The 18,054-nt window shown below is 37.2% G+C and overlaps 1 protein-coding gene across 1 annotated transcript in view; it reads right to left on the minus strand.

Annotated features, from left to right (window-relative positions):
* Positions 1 to 18,054, minus strand: part of HOOK1 (hook microtubule tethering protein 1) — a 30,729-nt gene that overhangs the window by 4,702 nt on the left and 7,973 nt on the right. Inside the window, exons 3-20 of the mRNA XM_082312978.1 lie at positions 17,842 to 17,914; positions 17,465 to 17,515; positions 15,857 to 15,989; positions 14,233 to 14,300; positions 12,435 to 12,497; positions 11,429 to 11,512; positions 8,370 to 8,536; positions 7,617 to 7,757; positions 6,326 to 6,527; positions 5,552 to 5,662; positions 5,216 to 5,303; positions 5,074 to 5,134; positions 4,317 to 4,457; positions 3,582 to 3,669; positions 2,722 to 2,753; positions 2,038 to 2,120; positions 1,530 to 1,630; positions 1,090 to 1,191 (exon numbers count right to left, since the gene is read on the minus strand). Of these exons, the coding sequence (XP_082169104.1) occupies positions 1,090 to 1,191; positions 1,530 to 1,630; positions 2,038 to 2,120; positions 2,722 to 2,753; positions 3,582 to 3,669; positions 4,317 to 4,457; positions 5,074 to 5,134; positions 5,216 to 5,303; positions 5,552 to 5,662; positions 6,326 to 6,527; positions 7,617 to 7,757; positions 8,370 to 8,536; positions 11,429 to 11,512; positions 12,435 to 12,497; positions 14,233 to 14,300; positions 15,857 to 15,989; positions 17,465 to 17,515; positions 17,842 to 17,914 (1,789 nt within the window). The remainder of the gene's footprint in view (positions 1 to 1,089; positions 1,192 to 1,529; positions 1,631 to 2,037; positions 2,121 to 2,721; positions 2,754 to 3,581; positions 3,670 to 4,316; positions 4,458 to 5,073; positions 5,135 to 5,215; positions 5,304 to 5,551; positions 5,663 to 6,325; positions 6,528 to 7,616; positions 7,758 to 8,369; positions 8,537 to 11,428; positions 11,513 to 12,434; positions 12,498 to 14,232; positions 14,301 to 15,856; positions 15,990 to 17,464; positions 17,516 to 17,841; positions 17,915 to 18,054) is intronic.

Consider the following 18,054-nt stretch of genomic DNA (forward strand, 5'->3'; position numbering starts at 1 on the left):
AATCTCAATTAAAACACAAAAATAATCTGCATAAACATATTGCAGTCCATTAAGTGAAAAAAACACATGCAGCAGAAATGCTTAAATATGCAAAATAACTAGAAGGCTTAGAATTGTAAATAAAGATACTTCCATAAATGACTATGAGAGAAGTTATAGACTACTTCAAGAAGAGGCTAAACTTTACACAAGTTGCAGTTCAACTTACAAACATACTTTCAGGTGTGTGGAGGGGGGAAATGCATGAAAGTGTAGGGTGTACCAGAAAGTCTACAAATAATTTAGTATTTTTTTTACTCAAAAGTCAAAGACAGGGATGTACCTCTAGTGGTTGAGTATTCTTACCGTGTTACTGAATTGCTATTATATAGTATGCTTACCTAGTACATACACATAGAAGAAATCTGAGGCCACAGCATTTATAAAGTCAGACCTTTCAGCCTACTAACTCGTGTTGAGGAATTTTGTATTTGCTCAGGTAACTGTTTTAACCAGTCCATCAATATTGCTATAAAACGGAATAGAGCATCTCCCACATTTTTTGGGGTCCTTGGACTACTGTCAACAATCCTTTCGGGATTTCAGCCAAGCAGACTTCACTGAATTAACAAGTTTTACTCCTCTAGCTAGTTTCAAGGACTCAAGTACATGAAACCACTGATATCAAGGGTCTAGTAAATTAAACAAGTCACTGCTCAAATACCTAGTCCCTCACACAAACTAAGTTACATTACTACTGAAAAAGGTCAGACTCTGCAGCTCTGTACAAGTTACTGTAACATGGCAAAACTATTAGTCTTATGAAGTATTTCACTTATAGCTTTCCAGAAGGTTTAGAAAGAATCCAAAATTAAGAGTTTCAGTTGTACATTGAAAAACACTGTTGAAAAGTAAACTGCTCTGACAGACTTATACTAGGATACAAGGTTAATTAAGCCAAATTAAAAGTCTCCAGGTTTGACGGTCTGTGCAGTTTCTACTGATTGCAGCATCAAAGGGTACTGGATCATAAGTAAACAGTAACTTGAGTGTCTAATATCAGAGATGGCAGAAGATATTAGAAGTTATTAAATATATGTAAAATTTTACCTCTAGTGCTTCAATTTTTTTGTCTTTCTCTGTTATCTGTTTTCTGAGCAACATAATTTCTGCTGATGCTGGATTTAGCTTGGGGTCTAAGGTTTTTATCACCTGTACAAAGCAAAACAAAAGCATTACAAGTCAGTTTTGGTTCTCCACAGCTCTGCATCTCATTTGCTCACAGCAGAAATATGAAAACAGACTGAGCACTAGTCAGGCAATTATGATGAAAACTAGGCTGTTACACTGTAAAACGGAAGACATCAAAGGGTACAAAGGAATCATTAATGCAAACCCCATCCTCTCATACACTTACTTGACTGCAATTTGACTAAAAATGCAACATGTAGCTGCTAATTTTAATTGGGAGGTGGAGTGGGGGAACTCAAATCAATCTGTTTAACAATTCATGAGGAAGGAATATGTATGTTCAGAAATATTGCACTCACGTTTCTTGCTTTCTCGAGGTACATTTTATATCTTTCTTCCATTGCTTTCATATCCTCATCTTTTTTTCGCAAAGCTGCTTCCAGCTCTCCAATCTTCTGGGCTATTTACAGAAAATATCAGACACATACGAAATAAAAACAGACATGGTACTTTCAAAGCTTCTGTGTTCTCTTGATTTAACCACCCCCCAAATAAACTTTCTAGCTACTACACAATTTCTTAAGTTCTTATTTTTGTTTCAGTTGTACCATAAGGTCCCACCTGACCCTGAATTCCCATTTTACAGAGTATTGTTCAACAAAACTAAGCCCCCATGAACCTCTCCTTCCCCACCATTGTGTGCAAAAACTCACTCCCTCCACCTCCATTTCAGGTTTAAAGCTAAGCTGTAGCAGAAAGCCTTATCCAGACAAGAATCCCATAGCCCAGTGGCTATTGGAATCATTTCAGAAGAAACTTAACATAGTCTCATAAAAAAACCCAAAAAACCCACACAAAACTACTTACGGTTCTGACTAACATCAGGCTGGAGTTCTGCAAGATCAGCCTCTTTCTTCTGTAACTCATCATGAACTTCATTCAACTTTTCCCTACGAATGAAAGGCTGGGCTAAGGATTAAGCTCACAAATAGTTCCATGCACAGTTTTAAGAGATGAGAGCCAAAACTTGATGGTGGAAGTGTTTAAACAACTATTTTAAACTGGCAATTCTTTTGAGTTTAAATAGAAATATTAGTATGTATTTTTGAAGAACCATAAAAGTTGTGACTTCTGAATTGAGTCTCATTTACCTAAAACTAGAAGCAAAAAAGAAAATGAACAAAAAAAACCTTCCAGCACCTCCTTAGCAGGAACTACATATGCTGAAAGGATGGAAGTATTTCAGAAGAATGAAACACATTTTGAGTCCAGTAAGAGCAATTAAGGTTTTAGCAGTCTGGTGTAGAATCAGAACAGTTAAAATACTATTAGTGATGAAGAGACAGTTAAGTGGATACTAGTATTACAAGATTATCATGATGAGAGTAGACAAAACTAGAACGCTAATACTTAACTCACTACATGCATCATTCTGAAATCAGTGGCTTAGAAAAACAAGACATCCCTACAAAGACCTAGGCAGTTTCTGTGCTACAACAGTCAAATTATTTAGCATAAATAAGCTATCGTGGATACATGTGCCTTACTTACATATGTGCTGCCAACTGCTTCAGGTTGCTAGACTATGAAAGGAAAGAGTTAAAATTCAGTTATATTTCAGTATTTCATACCATGCAATATTAAAGTGCTTTTACAAATCAGCCAAGAATACTTAGCACACTTTAAGTCAAAGTGAATAAATCCTAAGAAAACTGCATTGTTTCATGCATTTTTGTAACTGCATTCACGTTTTTTGCATCGCACAGATATCAATTCCAACATCTCTTTTCTTTAAAGCTATCCTTCTCACTATACCACCATTTAATGATAAAACTAAGAGATTTTTAAAAGTAAAGTAGGAGGTAGAAGAGTTACAGTTCCTTAAAGAAGGCAGGGGGAAGGAATCACATAAAACATGAGCTTTTCAATTGAAATGCAGTTGGTGTGGGGGTCTCGTGGATTCTCATACTATAGAGACTAAACTCATCTGCTCTGAATACAGTGGAGCCAAGTCTGTGTTACCTAAACCGAGGGAGTGGTTCTCAGGCAGGAGAAAATTTTTAGAATATATTGAACAGCCTCAATTGCTTAAGATCTTTGCTTGTAAGGTCTTTTAAAAGGTGTGTGTTTGTTCGGGTTGGGGAGGGGGAGGGTTGAGTGACTCAAAGAGGCTTCAGAGCTTGCTTACTCTTACTACTGCATCAACTAGCGCATTTCAAACTAACTTTAAAAAAAAAAAAAGGCACCATACTCCTGCCTTCTTAGTACTAGACACACACTGAGACTTCATAGCACTAGACACACTGAGAAAGAAGAGGCACATCTAAACAAAGGACTTGATGTTACACTGAAGGATTTTAAACAAAACTGGCAAGATGTCTTCAAGGTCAAAAACCTGAACTTTCACTTACTCCTTCAGTCTTGGATCCCTGCTCCTGTAAAGTCTTTTGCAGATCTTCAATCTGCTGCTGTAACTCCACAATACGCTCTTCATTTAGCCTTTCAGGAAGAAAAGATAGTAATTACCCATCTAAACAGATCACAACAGATGGATTTTTCTGTTTCATGTCTGGATGGTAATTTTTTAGAGGGTCTACCCAGCAGGACTTAAGCCACAAAGAAATTGATTTCAAATGCTTTTAGTTTGACTTGAACTTCTACTGAAACAAACACATGGCAGCTTTATTAAACATTTTATAATGAAAGACCTAGAATCATTTTGTTTGGAGAAAACTTAACTACCCAAAATTCTCATATTCTGGTAAAATGCTTTCAGCATTCATTAACTGATAAAGAAATTCAGACCATATCCCAGTGTTACACTATGATTAGTTTGAAGTTCTAGAAATAGAGTTTACATCCATTCTTGGTCTACCAAGAATCAATCAGAGCTAAGAAAAGCATCCTATAAGCAACACTTTCTTCAGAGGATGCTACACACAGACCTACCACATTTTACAACACCACATTTAAGCTACTTTCCTTCTTGCTTGCTTCATAACCCTTCACTAATTATTACACCGGTGCAAGAAAAGGATAGTTGCCTTCCTGTACAGTGCTACGCTTACAGATGCAAGCAACAAGGCCACTCTGAAGGTCCAGAAATCACTTTTTGCTTTATTTTAAGATGCTGTTTCACCCATCACCTTTTCTCAGTTTCTAGCTCGTTCACTGTCCGATGCTTTTGCTCCAGCTGTTCCTGGAGCTCTGTAATACGTTCATTTTCTGATCCTTCCTGTTGCAATAGAAGCATCTTATTTTCATGCTGCAGCCGAATAAACATTTCTCTGAATCAAAAACAACAAAAAAGTCGCTGTTAATTAAGAAAAAGGTGACTAAGAGTAGGAGGTAATATTCCTGTTTGCTCTCCCAACCTTAAAGTGAGTGAAACAAGTTCTGCTTAAGGATATAGCTGGGCTAACAATGCAATTTTTTATTAAAAGGTAACTTACATTTTCAAACATCACAAAAGTTTTTTTAAGAGATATGAACAAAGTTTTAAATTAAGTCACTCCAAACCCAGATTTTATTGTGCCTTTATGTTTCACTCTGCCAGACTTTCAAAGTAATATTAGCTAGCCTTTAGCTGTTCTGTCTGTCTATTATTTACTTATTTATTCTGTTTGCCAGTGGCAAGATAAGAATTGTTTCACTCCTTAAAGAGGATGTTTCAAGCCAAACTTTATATACAGCAATCTGATATGCTTTTAAGAAAGAATGCAAAGTAATTACACTATGGGGAAATAATTATTAAAAGCCACATGGGGGTCCAGACAAGCATTATGGACGGAAAGCAAGAAGTGGGATACAGAGTCATGTTACCGAAAATATTGAACTTTCACAGAGACAATATTATGCCCCACCCATGAAAATCCCAAAACAAACTCAACCTTTTTGTCTTACCTATATTCCACTGGCAGAATTTCAGCAGCAAGATTCTCATGGCTTTTAACATGAGATGCACCTGAAATTGCATGGGAAGTTTAGTTTAACAAACTCAATCACTAACACGCATAAAAAGAAGCCTCTGAAGATAAAGCAATACCTGTTTGACTCAGGTGATGCTGCTGCATCTGTGAATACCGGAGCTCTTCATTTGTCTCTTTTAATGCATCACACTGTACTATCAGTCTCTACAAAGATATATTTGAGGTGGAATTAAGTCTTACCGCACCACTTTAAGACCAAATAACATTAATCAGGAATAGCACTGACACACACACATTTTAAGACACATTTTATATGTGTGTACACACACACACACACAAGGCACTAAACTTCATTTTTATGGCAGCACTACTTCTGGGAAGGTTTTCCTCAAGCAGAGCATTTGAGAGAGATTTATTAGGTGTTCAAATAAACTCTCGTTCAAGAGACTTACCTCTTTTTCTTTGATTAAAGCTTCGTGCTTTTCTTCAAGTCGCTTCATTTCAAATGCTAGCTTATCAGCTCTTTTTGATTCTTCAGACAGTTTGTTATGAAGCTCCTGGACCTTTTTATAAAAATCAGCAAAATATATTCAGCACATGAATGTTGCAAGATGTTAGCTTTTAAAGGTAAGTTAAAACCTTCACTCCTGCCCAGTTCAGCCAAAATAAACATCTGGTCCTCCAAGCTTGGGGGAGGGGAGATGGGATGGGGGCCTGTGTGCTTGGTTTCTTCGTTGTTTTTTGTTTGGTTTTGTCTTTTGGGGTTTTTTTAAATATTTAACTCCTGCATCTCTTAATTACTACTGAAATAAGTGAAACTGAAATAAAACTTCTACAGTTTAAAATAAATTTCCATGAAGAAAGTTAGGAATATTACATACAAGTGATCTCAGTAATAGCCAAACAACCTCTCCCAGGCACATAAATTACCTCAGTTAAAATAAAGAAGAAAAGCCTGCAAACCATGGACAACAAAACAGTTGAGAGGGCAAGTACAGTTAAGCTTGCTCGTTTAATAAACAGGGAAAACCAGAAAGTGAATGGCAGAATATAAAGGGAGTTTTCACGAATAAGAAATTCTAAGGGGACAATGCAGGTTAAGACCATGGGCTGTTAAATTAAGCTGCTCAATTTTTTTTTCATTGAAACATAATTAAAATAATTTTATTTAGGTAAGATGACTATCTGAGGGAAAAGTAACATCTTAAGTATAGATGCAGCCTTACCTGTCTTTTGTAGGTTTCTAGTTGGGCACGTGCTGCATTGGCTTTCTTCAGTTCATCCTCCAGACTGACTGTATTGTGCATATACATCATGTTGGTTTCCTGCAGAGATTTGACTTGTCTGCGGAAGTCATTCAGATCCTGTAGCTTTTTACGATACACTTCAACAGTTGATTCCAGCTTACTTGCCTTGTCTGCAGTAGTCCTTAAAGCATAAACAGGAATTAGAAGAAAGAGTATGTTTCTTCAAAAGATTAAAAAAGCCAAATTCTGCTTTTATGCACATTCAAGCTATTTTCAAGGAGACATGCAATGTGCTTAACAGCAGAGCTAAAGCTTACTGCTTTATTTTTAAATGCATAATCAATGCAAACTTGCATTATGCAAGGATTGCTTATGAAAGTTGAATTGCAGGGTTATACATAATTAGAACATAATTGCACTGTGAAAATTATCATTTGCAGATATGACCAACTGATCATTAACAAAAATCTATGTGGTACGAAAATATTTGGATCATAAATACACAAATTTTAATATCTATGTTTAATATCTGCCATCTCATGTCACTAGAAGCTAGTACAAGAAAATTATGGAAGAAAATTATAGTTAAGATTTGTTTCAGATGTTATTTAAGAACCACTATAAGTTAAACACCTGAAAGCACTTTTCTTTCCATGTTTTATTCATACTATTTTATGAATAGCAGACCTGCTTTTGCAATATGATTTGCTTTGGATATTTCTTGGGTGGTCTGGTATTTCATTTAGTTTACACAAGCTGGAATGTTACGCTAAATTCTCAAAGTTATTGTGTATTTCATCTTCATTTTGTTCATCTTGTTGCTAACCTAAATCTAGCCTAGAATGCTGACACCAAAAGTTAGGTCAAAGTTCTAGCTGCATATATGCTTTTCTACATCAGAAAAAGCAGCCTCTTGCCAACAAAAACATCCCCTTAATAAGAATGCACCCCCCCCCAAAATTTCTTAATTCTTGCAGACCTTCAACCTTCCATCCCACATGAAGAATAATTTCTGTATTTGTTAATCCTGCTTCACAGAAGAATTCCATGTTGCTATCCTTATGCAAACAATAGTGGCTATGCCTGAAAGCTTGTATTCTCTCTCTGCTTTGTCAAAGGGCCCTTTTCCAACATTTATTTTAGAACTCATTCAGATAAGATCTATCTGCAGAAGTAACGCCTCAGAAAAAAACCTTGTTAAATAGAAAGCCTTGGATTTAGTCATTAAATCCTCCTAATATGTGTGTGGGGTGCCCTCTCTATTACATACCTAAGAATATCATTTTCATCTTTCAAGGCTCTAGATTCTTCTGCCAAAGAGGTTAGTTCATTGTTTCTATGTTGCAGTTCAATCAATTGTTTTTCTAGGTCTTCACAATGGACACGATAATCATCTTTTGCAGCTTCAAGCCTACCAGATCAAAAACAGGAAGTCTGTTAAGAACTCATCGTTATTACACATCTTTCATTTAGTGCTAGAGCGACTAAAAATAAGACAAAGCAAACCTACTGATTTAAGCAGCCAGAAAAATGGTACTGTAAGCATGGAACATTTTATTGTCTACCTGTTAAATCATAATGGATTGCATACTGCAAATTTATTATATTAAAGGATCACATGAGAAGTGATTTTTTTTTTCCCCTCATAGGGATCACAGGGAGAAAGATTAATACGTAAAAGAAATCAGTACAGTAAAGAGACATGGTGGGGTTTGGCGGGGTTTAAAGTTGTTTTGTTTTGTTTTGTTTACATGCAAATCACTCCGTCACTCATTTTCTGCCTTCCATCACCTTTTCTGAAGTGTCAAATGGCTACAATATGGCAATTACAAAGTAATATTTTCTACAAGCAGTTTCTTTTTCTTTTTAAAGGTAAGGACTGTCCTTAAAATACGTTTATACAGTACTAGAAAGCTTTTATAGCAAAAGAAATTGAGATGGAAAATCCTGAAAGAGTACCAGAAATTCTCAGGACATATTTGACACGACAAGTGAGAGATTTTTGAGAGAAATCATTTCCTACCTGAAGTTTTCTTCTTGCAGTTGTTCCAGCTGCAACTGTGCATGAAAATACTTTTTTGCAACCACAGTATTTGGATCATCAAGAGAGTCATCTAATTGCTCTAGCCTGTCATTCATAATCTCATTTTCTGACACCAAGCTGTTTTTTTCATCCTGGAGGGCAGCCACCTAGTGCAGATAAAACAGCATCAACATTTTAGGACCTGTCCAACTGGAAAGAATTAAAGCAAGACAGCAGTACGTCACCAAATTAGTTTATTAAAAAGGCTGAGCATTTGGAAATTTTAGAATGTAATTTACACAGCATACTTGAGCATACAGATGCTTTAGTGTATGACAGTTATGAAGCACTAAAGGAAAAGTCCCTCTAAAAAAAGATACATTTTTGTAACTGAAACCATGGTAAAGGCAGACAATGTAATATGGAGAGAAACTGATACTTTCATTAAAAAGGATACCATGGACGCCATACAAAACACTAAGTATTGGTGTAAAGGTACTCTCCATCTTGCTTGTACTTAACAATAAAAAGCAGGATGGCACTGGCTAGCACACTAACACAGTACTGCCGTGCACTCAGCAGTGAATGGTTGCGCAAGAAGCCGTTTCAGGTGCCATAAGCTAGTAAGCACACACGCAAAAGAAAAAACCTAGACAGCTTCATATAGAGCATGCATTTTTTGCAACAATCAAACAAGTTTGATATTGAAAGTGTTCACAGCTAAGCAAATGAGAATACAACACTTTATTGAAACAGTAAGTATATTAACAGCCATAAAATGGGGAAGGATTAAGAGGATAGAACCTTTAAAGTTTTTCTAGTGAAAGCTGTTGTGTTAATTTTAACATCCTGTCAAACATAAGAGCATGTAGCATGTGTTAGTTAACTGGCATTTAAACAGGGACAATATGCTTCTTGGGTTATGTTTTCCTGAATCATAAAGAAAACCTACCTTTCTTATACTCTTGGAAAATATCAAGGAAGACTGAGACCTTACAAGTGAATTTATTAAGAATTAGTTTAAATGAGAAGCGTCAGTCAATATTATGGCTTCAAATAAATAAAATTTAAAAAAAGCATATCATGGTGACATTATTAGATTAAACATCAGATATAACCTAGAGCATGTGATATTAAGAAACGGTTTGTTTGTGAACGTAATTTAAAAATCTATCAAACAGATGTAAGAAACAAAACAGTAGTTAATCTACCACTTCATTAGGAGCTGGCTTTCTAGGTTCACTCCTTTTGACATACCAGATGTCACTTTACTATATACGTGAACACACAAACACCTGTGAGTAGAGAGCGCATCTGAGACTTGCTCAGCATAATACTTCCTGTTCAAGGTTCAGCCACTCCTTAACATGCACAACATTCACACTTCTAGAATAATGTCTCAGACTTAAAAAAACCAGAACAAACTTTCACACCACTCAGAGCAAGTTTTTCATCTTTTCTCAGTTCCTTTCTGATAGCTTTCTCTTTTTCTTTTCTATTATATCAACATAACAGAAGTGGTGTCAAAGTCAACACAAATTATGAAGAGATATTTTAAAGACACGCCCCAGTATTGAAGAGCTACGGTCTCATTAACCCATCTGTTTATACTCAGCAGTACCTTTCCCTCTAACACCTTCACGCCTTCACCTGGTCCACACTATGTTATGAGCAACTGGCTTTGTGTAACCTATCATTAATTAACAGAGAAATCTCAAAAGAGAAGTTTGTGGGAGACAGGACAAAGCCTGGGACTTCTCTAGTGAGACATACTAAGTCTCCTAATGGAAGCAGAAAGTGCAAGTAAATTGTTATCCCAGCACCTCTGGGACCTTTTCAACAGAGAACACACTTTTCAAAGTTTAACAGCTGTAGTCTGTGAGTTCAGCTGTCAAATCAGTCCTCTCGCCCATTTAAAAGAAATAATTTTCTCCTGCAGATTCTGCTCACAAGTGTTTTTAGATCTCTGCTTTCATTAGGAAGCCTTACTACTGCCTCAAGAAAAAAAGGAAATGAAATATCAATTCAATTCTAACAACAGCTTCCTGGGCATGGCAATTAGCTATGAGCTACTTTATATATAAAGTATTTTACTTTTTCTGTTGTCATTACCTGTAAGAAATGTAAAACTGGCCTCTGGGGGTTTTTTTGGTTTTCTTTTGTTTGGGTTTTTTTTTTGTTTGTTTGTTTTGGTTTGTTTTTTTTCCCCCAGAGGCTAATACAGCCAGTATAGCACTCTGGCTCCTACAAGAAGATGCCACCCACAGGTTCTCTTTGTACAGAATCAAATCTGAGATGAACTGCCTTACCAGATAAACCTCCTTTTATTCTCAGATTATAGTGCCATAAAACAGGAATCAGACTTAGGGCTAACAAATGGATTTTTTTTTTTTCCTTTTTTCTTTAAGAAGTTGATTGAAATGCAAGTTCCTGTTTATTGTTACGAAGTCCTCTCTCCTTTTCTAAAGGGTGACTTGATTAACTTCTATATCCATTAAAAACAAAAAGTAGGCCTATTATCAGCATGGTTTGAAAGGATCTATTAGTTTCTATGATTTTTATTTCCCAAAATATCCCCCATGTTGCAACTGTGTACAAGAAAAAGTTAGTAAATTTTAGATAAATTTCAAATTTTTTTTAATCAACTCCTATTGAAAACAGCATCATTTTCCTATGATTAAATCTAATGACTGATTATTACATGAACTGTATTTTTTGGACACAGTTCAAAGAGACTAGAGGAAGGAGTGACTAAAAATGAAATGGGCATGATAACATTTTTCTGATGGCTACCTGCTGCTAAGGTTAAACATAAAGCTAGCAGACCAACCAACCTTGGAGTTAACAGTTGGCACAGGACCTCAGCTTACACTTCCATCAGAAACTCCTTCCAGTAATTGCATTTTGGAGTACAGAATGATTGCTTTTCCCCCACAAACAGCTAAGAATTCTCATAGAAACTTAAAAAAATGCAAAATTCACTTTGCCCTTCAGAATTTCTGCATCTTAATAGCAGCACCACTACATATTAAAGAAATAAGCGATATGCTGTTTTTTACCTGTAAATCTAGCTCTTGACATCTTTGCGCCAACTCTTCTTTCTCTGCTAGTGCTTCCTGAAGATCTTCCAAAGCTTTTTTAAGCTTTTAAAAGATAAGACAGTCAATCATTCTGGCCCATATCCAAAGCACTCACAGTTCTAGCTTCCAAAATGTCTCAATTGCTTATACCAATTGTTTAAGAAGGATGTTAGGTACACATTGACACAGAAACCTATATATACACTGTTAGATCAAGATCTCTCTTCCTTTCACCTGCATTTTAAATGACTACCACATGCAGTAGTATTATTGAAATTATTGAAACTCAGAATAACATCCAGATTCATCACAACAACTTAGGCTAAAAGCATGACAAAACCAAAGACAGGAACATCCATATTGTCACAATTTCAAAATCCCTGCCTGTTAAATCAAATGCCCTTCATCTCAGAATAGAAATAGAAATGTTCCTTTATGGGCAAGTACTTTTAAAGACAACTTCATTTTATGTGCAACACCTTGTACTGTTCAGGTTATCACTAATTTTCATGACCCCTTAAAAATAACCTGGAGTGTTTAGCCCAACATCGCTGAGCCTTGATGTATCCCTAGCTCTTCTTGCAATGTAGGTTTGCACTGGCCAGTTTTACTCCATCCAGGAAGATAGCATAGCAGTCACAGCATTTTTTTCTTAAAGAAGCTATAAAAGTAGCACATAACTTTTCAATTAATTAGTGCTGAAAAACAGCATTACTTTATTGTATATTCTTTGCCTACATCAGTATGTTGCTCTGCCCTTTGTGAACCAGTATGGTTTAATCAGATCAGCTCTGAGTGGAAAACAGACCAAGCAGTTTGTGCACACAGAAGACAAAGGAGTGCAATTTATTGTTGAGTTTTGTTTTTTTTTTTAACTTTTAGAATTGGAGAGGCAGAGCAGCTGTCCTCTTCATTTAAGTGACAGCAAGATACCAACTTATTGTTCAGGCTTGAACTACAAGAGCAACAAATATTAGGCAGTTACCTGCTGTTCCATTTCACTTGATGCATCACTTGTGGAAGGACCTGTTATCTCCTTACTCATGAGCTACAGAAAGAGGACACAGGAAAAGAAGGTTAAATATCTGTAAGTTCACTGTCTACTGAGTACCAATTGTATTTACCAACCATGTCCTTGCATCCCTTCAATATATCAAACCAGATTAATAATAATAAAAATATACATCATGGTTGGTAAAGGATTTAAACAAATCTAGCATAAGATGACTTTTTTTTACCACCACCCCCCCCAATTAACCAAGTTAGCAATAACATCTTAGTGGATGAACCTGTGATCTGTTGAAGTTATTGCTACCCCTTAGTCAAATTAACTTGAATGAACCAGAGGATGGGATTTCACTCAATTAATTTAATAGTTATCACACTTCCTTCAATCACATTAATTGCCATTAAGCAAACAATGGGAACATTAACATAGCTCTCACAGATCTCCGGTACAAAGATGTACACAGTATGTTTGTCAACAATTAAAGGGCTTTACTTCTTACTCAGGAATTACAGTATTATTTCTAGACCTTCTTCAGAAAGAAAGTTTGATTAGTCAGAATACAAACAATAGGTTTATGGATTTATTTCTCCCAATAGGACACTTATAACTTTAAAGACTATACAGTCAATTTAAATCTAAGTTTTAAAGCCTACTACCTACTTTACTGTTACCTTGATGAGGGTGCAATTACACATTACGTTTTCTTCAAAGTTAGCATTTAGTTTTTGCTTCCCTCCACACTCTGCTTCACAGTCCTGAAGGTCACAGATGTGAGTGTCCTGGTTTTGGCTGGGATAGAGTTAATTTTCTTCCTAGTAGCTGGTATAGTGCTGTGTTTTGGATTTAGGATGAGAATAATTTGATAACACACTGATGTTTTAGTTGCTGCTAAGCAGTGTTTATACTAAGTCAAGGACTTTTCAGCTTTCCCTACTCTGCCAGCAAGGAGGTGCAGAAGCAGCTGGGAGGGAGCATAGCCAGGACAGCTGATCCAAACTGGCCAAAGGGCTATTCCATACCACATGACGTCATGCTTGGTATATAAACTGGGTGAATTGGCTGGGGAGCAGTGATCGCTGCTCAGGGACTGGCTTGGGCATCAGTATGCAGATGGTGAGCGGATGCATCACTTGTTTTTCCTGTGTTTTGTTCCTCTCTCTCTCTCGTTTTCCTTTTCATTACAATTTATTATTGTTATTATTAATTTCATTTTATTTCAATCATTAAACTGTTCTTATCTCAACCCATGAGTTTTCTTACTTTTGCTCTTCAGATTCCCTCCCCCACACCAGCTGTGTGGCGCTTGGTTGCCGACTAGGGTTAAATCACGACAGCAAGCGACTGCAGAGCTATGCTGTGAGCTGGATCACTAAAATGATCCAACTAAGAACAAATTAAGGTAGCAGGGGGAGCACACCATGACAAGAATAGAAGAGATGCAGCTGGGAGTTTGTAAATCAGATGCTGGAATGGTCTGTCAGAACAGTGTAACCTCATGAACAGTTACGATCAGCTTAACTTTGAGTCCGAGACTACAGCACTGGGACAGGAATTTCAGAACCTGACTCCAGTGTAAGTGGTGGCTGGCAATGAGATACATTTCTTGTGTGAAACAGGAAATCTTAAGCATTTATTGTCTCCTCAAGTTGTATGTTTGGGCATATGTACTTACACTCTTCCCTGACCTTTGCTTGGATGAGAGAATTCACGGACATCAACAAATGGATATTCAGACTTCTCAACTGACAGCATTAGGCTATGAACTACTACTTACCTCTTGAATGGCAGTCATGACAACATGCTGAACAGACTCTTCAAGGGTCATGATATTCTGTATGTGTTCTGTGAAAAAGAATTTGTAGTGACTCATGACAACGTTCATCTTAATGGCTTGAGTAATGTGACATACTGTTTGCAGAAAGATCCAGAAGAAACTATTCTCTATAAAGCTTCTTCAAAACAGGCAGCGCTCTTTTTATACCGAGCACTACCATTAACCAACAACATTATTATCCAGTAATATGGCAGATAAGCCTAAGAGATTATAATCTCTTAAGTGAACAAATTTACACTATGCATAATAAAGGAAGGAGATTTTAAGACATCTGTATTTCCATGGTTCTTTTTTCATACATACATCTATGTACGTATATACATAAGCTTTTGCAAAGAGTCAACAAGCTTGCAACTGAGTTAATAAAAAAAATGTAATAAAAAAAGTAATTGCTAGCATCTTCATTCCCAATGCAGCCTGACGGCTTACTTCCCAAACACCCTTTATGAATGTGTTGGCTGCTCATGGCTTGGATGGGCATCCTCTTCGCCGTGTAAAAACCTGGCTGGATGGTCAGGGCCAAAGAGTTGTAGTGAGTGGAATTAAACTCAGTTGGCAGCTGCTCATAAGTGGTGTTCCCCAGGGCTCAGTACTGGGGCCAGTTCTGGATGAATGATCTGGATGAGGGGATTGAGTGCACCCTCAGTAAGTTTGCGGATGACACCAAGTTGGGTGGGAGTGTTGATCTGCTGGAGGGCAGAAAGACTCTACAGAGGGACCTGGACAGGCTGGATCGATGGGCCAAAGCCAATTGTATGAAGTTCAACAAGGCCAAGTGCCGAGTCCTGCACTTGGGTCACAACAACTCAATGCAATGCTACAGGCTAGCGGAAGAGCGGCTGGAAAGCTGCCTGGTGGAAAAGGACCTGGAGGTGCTGGTTGACAGCTGGCTAAATATGAGCCAGCAGTGTGCCCAGGTGGCCTTCTTGGCTTGTACCAGGAATACTGTGGCCAGCAGGACTAGAGAAGTGATCGTCCCCCTGTACTCAGCACTGATGAGGCCACACCTCAAATAGTTCAGTTTCGGGCCCCTCACTACAAGACGGACATTGAGGCGCTGGAGCGTGTCCAAAGAAGGGCAACAAGGCTGGTGAAGGGTCTGGAGCACAAGTCTTATGAGGAGCGGCTGAGAGAACTGGGGCTGTTTAGTCTGCAGAAAAGGAGGCTCAGGGGAGACCTTATCGCTCTCTACAACTACCTGAAAGGAGGCTGTAGTGAGGTGGGTGTCAGCCTCTTCTGCCAACTAGCAAGTGATAGGACAAGAGGAAACAGCCTCAAGTTGCACCAGGAAGGTTTAGATTGGGTATTAGGAAAAATCTATTCTCCAAAAGCATTGGAACAGGCCGCCGAGGGAAGTGGTTGAGTCCCCATCCCTGGAGGTATTTAAAAGATGTGTAGAGATGTGGTGCTTACGGACATGGTTTAGTGGTGGACTTGACAGTGTTAGGTTAACAGTTACAGAGACTTTTTGATACATAAGAAAGAAAAGTTTCTACATCTCTTCCACCTTTACAATCACCTGAGGCAGTCTGCTGTTTGTTGAACAGATTAAGGTAGTGTGTACCTTGTTTCCTTTCACAGTTGACTGCACAACCTAAAATAAGCTGCAGAAGCCTGCCCAGTTCGGTGGGATCCGAGTTCTCAGATATCTGGTTTAAGTCCGGAATAAGCTCTTCTGAAATCTGCTGACCCAAGAACTGAAAAAAAATTAAGAGAGAAAGTGGACGCCTACTTTTGTACAACATGAAAATCTGGTATCATGTAAGAAATCTGGACTCAGTAAGACATCCAGAGAAAATGGTCTATTAATAAGTTTGTTACTGTAAAACTTATGGAAGGGAAAGATTTTAAACATTAAATGTGGAGATACACACTAAAAATATTGGCTTATGAGAGAGTACATAGATAGCAGTATCAGATTAGGAAATCTGAAGAGGTCTAGATAAAGTAGATGTTCATTTGTTAGAGTGCTCCATATATGAAACCCAGACATCTCACACCGTGCCTCTCTTGGGCCACCAAAGATCATTTCAAATGTCTGTCTCCATCCCTCAGCGTGGAAGTACGTTTGGGGGAAGGGGCACTCAATCCACTGCTAGCAAATGACCTATACCATACTTGGCACCTCAGATTTTTCTCTGAATAGGCCTAAATTTAATCTAAAGTAGATAGCATTAAAAAAAAAAAAAGATACGCAAAACACCTAGCAATTATTTAGTGCAATGAAGTTATGCACTTTAATAAGAGCTCTATAAAAATGTTCTGGCAAAACCACAAGTTTTGAAGGTCTATTAACTGTGGGTTTAGTTAACTGACCACTTACACAAGAAAAAGCGACAGTAATAAGTTAAAAGTTCTTGGGCTAGGCCTCAAATATGAGAGATTTATTCTATTTCTATATTCCAATAAAAAAAGGAATTAAAAATGCTTCTAAATTCAGTTGCTCCCTAATCTTTCAAAAAGCTCCTCATAAGCCTAAAGATCTACTTCTGGCCTTGCCAGAGAGCCTCAGTCCTGGCAATATGGAAGGGCTTGGCACTCGGTATCACAACTAAGCCCAAGCGAGACCAAGAAGCCATAAGATGATCTGGCAAGTTTTTCTATACCATACCCATTACAGAACTGTAATCAAGCTCCATATAAAATTCAGCATTTTTTTTTTTAAACTCAAAATACAGCACCCTCTTATGGCTACTATAGCCATCCTGCATGAGAGAGAATGAACTATAATCTTTACTAAGTCCAGGAGGATTTGTAACTTACCTCCTGGCTCCCAAGTGAGTATCATAAAACCCAGACTAGGGTTGCTGAATCTGTTCTGTTGTGTAGAGAAGGATTAAAACTTCACTAGACAAGAGCAAATACAAATGCACACACAAGCGTCAACAGGATTCTGCAGCTCAGTCCTTATGACATTCACTTGGGCAATGACAGAGACATGGTTTCCAGATTAGACTCTAAGAATCTTATCTAAAATACACCTGCTCAAGTTAATTTTATATTCACTCAGTCCTCCCACTTAACCAGATAATTATCATACTTTCTGCCAAAAAATTCCTTAAAATAAATTACTTTGCCAAAGGAAAAAAAAAAAAAAAAGCTAGGTGAAGGAAGACAATAATCATCATGTTTAATGATTAGAACAGCAAAAAAATTGTTGCTTTTTTCATACCTCATGATAGTAGTCCATAATTCCTTGCAGTATCTTCTTCAGATTACTGGACTAATTGTTGTACATGAAAGATAAGGTTACAGGCTTTTATTAAAATTCTTAGTTTTGCTGAAATTAAATAATACTTTATAATAAAATGTTTACATAGCAGATCTACAAGAGGACCCTATAATGACAGGGGAAGAGAAATATTGCAACAGAAAATCCCGATGCAATAATGCTGGAAGGCACTTAAACTATCAACAGACAGTTGAAATTAATTTAAAATAACCTAAAAAAGTCTGAGCTTAATTCTGTAGGTTTTGGACTGCTAGATACTCTCAGGACAGACACAATATCCAACCCCACAAACTTTCACTAACTTCAGCTTTGAATACCTTTATTCTCCAGTTGTCACCAACATCATCTTTAATGCGATTTAGCCAAGATGCATCAAACCAAGCAACATCTCTGAAACAAAATTAGACGATTAAACATCAATAAGCACACTCTTAAATAAATAAGATACCAGATTCCCAGCATTAAATCATCAGATGTTTGACTACAGTGTCTAATGAGGCATGAATTCCTGGAGATTGCAAGTTATACCT

This window comes from Platalea leucorodia, assembly GCF_965183815.1.
Source record: "Platalea leucorodia genome assembly, chromosome: 5".
Lineage (NCBI taxonomy): Eukaryota > Metazoa > Chordata > Aves > Pelecaniformes > Threskiornithidae > Platalea > Platalea leucorodia.